Source organism: Penaeus monodon, chromosome 1 (genome assembly GCF_015228065.2).
Source record: "Penaeus monodon isolate SGIC_2016 chromosome 1, NSTDA_Pmon_1, whole genome shotgun sequence".
Taxonomy (NCBI): domain Eukaryota; kingdom Metazoa; phylum Arthropoda; class Malacostraca; order Decapoda; family Penaeidae; genus Penaeus; species Penaeus monodon.
The window spans coordinates 51,693,735-51,696,451 of NC_051386.1; the positions used below are offsets into that span (position 1 = coordinate 51,693,735).

The window sequence follows — 2,717 nt, forward strand, 5'->3', positions numbered from 1 at the left end:
AATTTTGAGAAGCTTTCTGATTTTGAAACTGAAGATCCCTATGATCAGGACATATCATATGTAGATATGTATCATATCTACCCGAAAAGCTCTGCAGTTTATGATCCATATGTAGATTATATGTCCAATATTGAATTACAGAGAAAAACTTACACAATATCTAAACAAGGTACAGAATCGGCAGTGAGTCCTCAGGTAACTTCATATATTTTACAAAATCAAGGCTTAGAATCGGAGAATATGAACTTTGTATCAAAAACGGAATTTACGGCCTCTCTGACTGCGCACTCCTCAAAGTCAAATATTTTTATATCTTCTTTGGCAGAAGACTTAATCAGTTCTACTCCAGTTTCAGTTAACTTCCCAACAGAGACTGTAACTCTAGCGAACCATGAAGATGTTCCAAGTGTGATGAGTACAAATACGGTCTCTTCTGTTGCAACAATTGCACCTTCTTTTTACGATTCTTCTGATGCCGTGACTTACATCAAGACTGCAACAATATCAACATCATCAAATACTGTTACACAAATACCTACCACTCAGTTGGTGCCAGTTCTTCGAAACGATGGTGCTTTCTTGACAGTACTGACCTCTAATATTCCATCAATACAGTCGCTTTTAGACTCAACAGTGGATGATAGCACTTTATCAACTCCCGTTTCACCTCCTGCAGCATATGCACAAAGCACCAAGCATGCTACTCTCACCCAAGAATTGATTCATAACACAAGTAATCCTTATACTATTACTCCCATGACGACAACCCAGTCTCTCCTACATATGCCTACCAGCCAAATCGTTATTCACAATTCCACAAAATCAACAACAGTTTCACCAGTAAGTACCGCAGCTGAAACAGACACCCTAATTGAAGTCAGTAGTCAAACACATTTGCCTGTCATTACTATTGAACATTTCTTCTCAGCAACAGCTCCACAAGCTCAGGGGCATTCAGTCTCCGAGTCCGAAAATCCAAATAAAAAATTACAAGAGAAACCTAAAACAGTAATCATCAATGATACTCAAAAATTGTTGCAGGATCCAGCAAGGACTTTACTAGACACGGTAAATGAAACACCTGAAATATATGGAACTGCAACAGATGATTCAGAGTATTTTGCGCGATTAACAATAGATGGAGAAACTCAGCTGTTACCCATAAATGCAGACGCATATACTGTCATTGATCGTTTAACAAGATCTGGACACATAAAGCTCAGGGTCACAGTCATTGAAAATGTGATACTTTTAACGCCTTATGTTTCATAATGTCTCATAATGATAATTTTGTCTTCCTGAAGAAAATTTCTTTTGTAACACATAAAAACATGTACCCCTGGTGATTTCAAAATCAAACAAGAACGTGTGATGTATATAATATAGAAATAAACACTACCAAGAACATACGGGTTATCTTAATGTATTCCTTAACTTATACATACTAATCAATGAATCAGTCAGTATTAGAAACTATATATATATATATATATATATATATATATATATATATATGTATGTATATATATATATATATATATATATATATATATATATATATATATATATATGTGTTTTGTGTGGGTGTGTGTGTGTGTGTGTGTGTGTGTGTGTGTGTGTGTGTGTGTGTGTGTGTGTGTGTGTGTGTGTGTGTGAGTGTGTGTGCGCGTGCGTGCGTGCGTGTGTGCATGTGTACACACACACACACACACACACACACACACACACACACACACACACACACACACACACACACTCGCGCGCGTGTGTATGCTCGCGCGCATACTCTGAATCATCTGTCGCATTTATTACTTTCATGATAATTCACAGCACAGGACAAATAAGTAATGGACATATTCATGAAGTAAGATGCAGCTTGACTACTACTGTCTGGTTTGTTAGAACTGTTCTTCACCATATCAACTGTAAGGTCGAAATTTATATTCACGTTCACTTAATTCTTGTATATCAATAACAGATTATAACAATCATATATTCATTGAATAATTTTCTATTCCATGTCGATCTTGTTAATTTTGGCTGATATCAAATTATTTCTAATACGGTGAAAAAATATTGTTTATATTCATCCTCCTCATTGTTTACTTCACCAGCTGCTGAAAACTATCACATTTCAAATAGACTACTGTGAGAAGAGTCGAGGGAATTAGGGAATAAAGACCATATTGCAGTTCGTCTTGATTCTGTCTTCATATAAGCAGAAGATCATCAAGTGGTAAATTTATATCCCTGCGACTAAGAATGTCAAATTACGTGTGTTTGAGACACGATAATGTGGCGGCATGGAAAGACTTCACCAGAAATGCAATTAAACTCCTAGATCTCTACAGACACCTATTAGATACATATGTCTTGGTATGTATATGATATCAGCTATAACACTGGGTAGAGGTTTACAAGATAGTGGCATTGAAAGTGTGGTTATTTCCTTGTAATTTGCAATATTCTCTCTTGATCCACTTTAAACTGTCTGTATAAGATATGGAAGACCTAAAGTTTTGTAAAAAAAAATTTGGCTTCACACAGCCATCCAATCTTGCAACTAGTATTCATTCTTTCAATAATCAACACTGTTATATATGTCAATCTTGTTATATACGATCACAAATTATTTAAATGAAAGATCATTTGGCATGAATGGTTAAGTCAGTGTGGATGTATCTTTGATCAAGAATTGTGGGTTTACTTCACTTCCT

General features: G+C 35.7%; 1 protein-coding gene across 1 annotated transcript in view; it reads left to right on the forward strand.

The window, feature by feature from the left end:
- Positions 1-2,106: 2,106 nt before the first annotated feature.
- LOC119574312 (protein RRNAD1-like) overlaps positions 2,107-2,717 on the forward strand; it is a 12,214-nt gene continuing 11,603 nt past the window's right edge. The window contains exon 1 of the mRNA XM_037921510.1: positions 2,107-2,376. Coding sequence (XP_037777438.1) covers positions 2,263-2,376 — 114 coding nt within the window. The 5' untranslated portion in view covers positions 2,107-2,262. The remainder of the gene's footprint in view (positions 2,377-2,717) is intronic.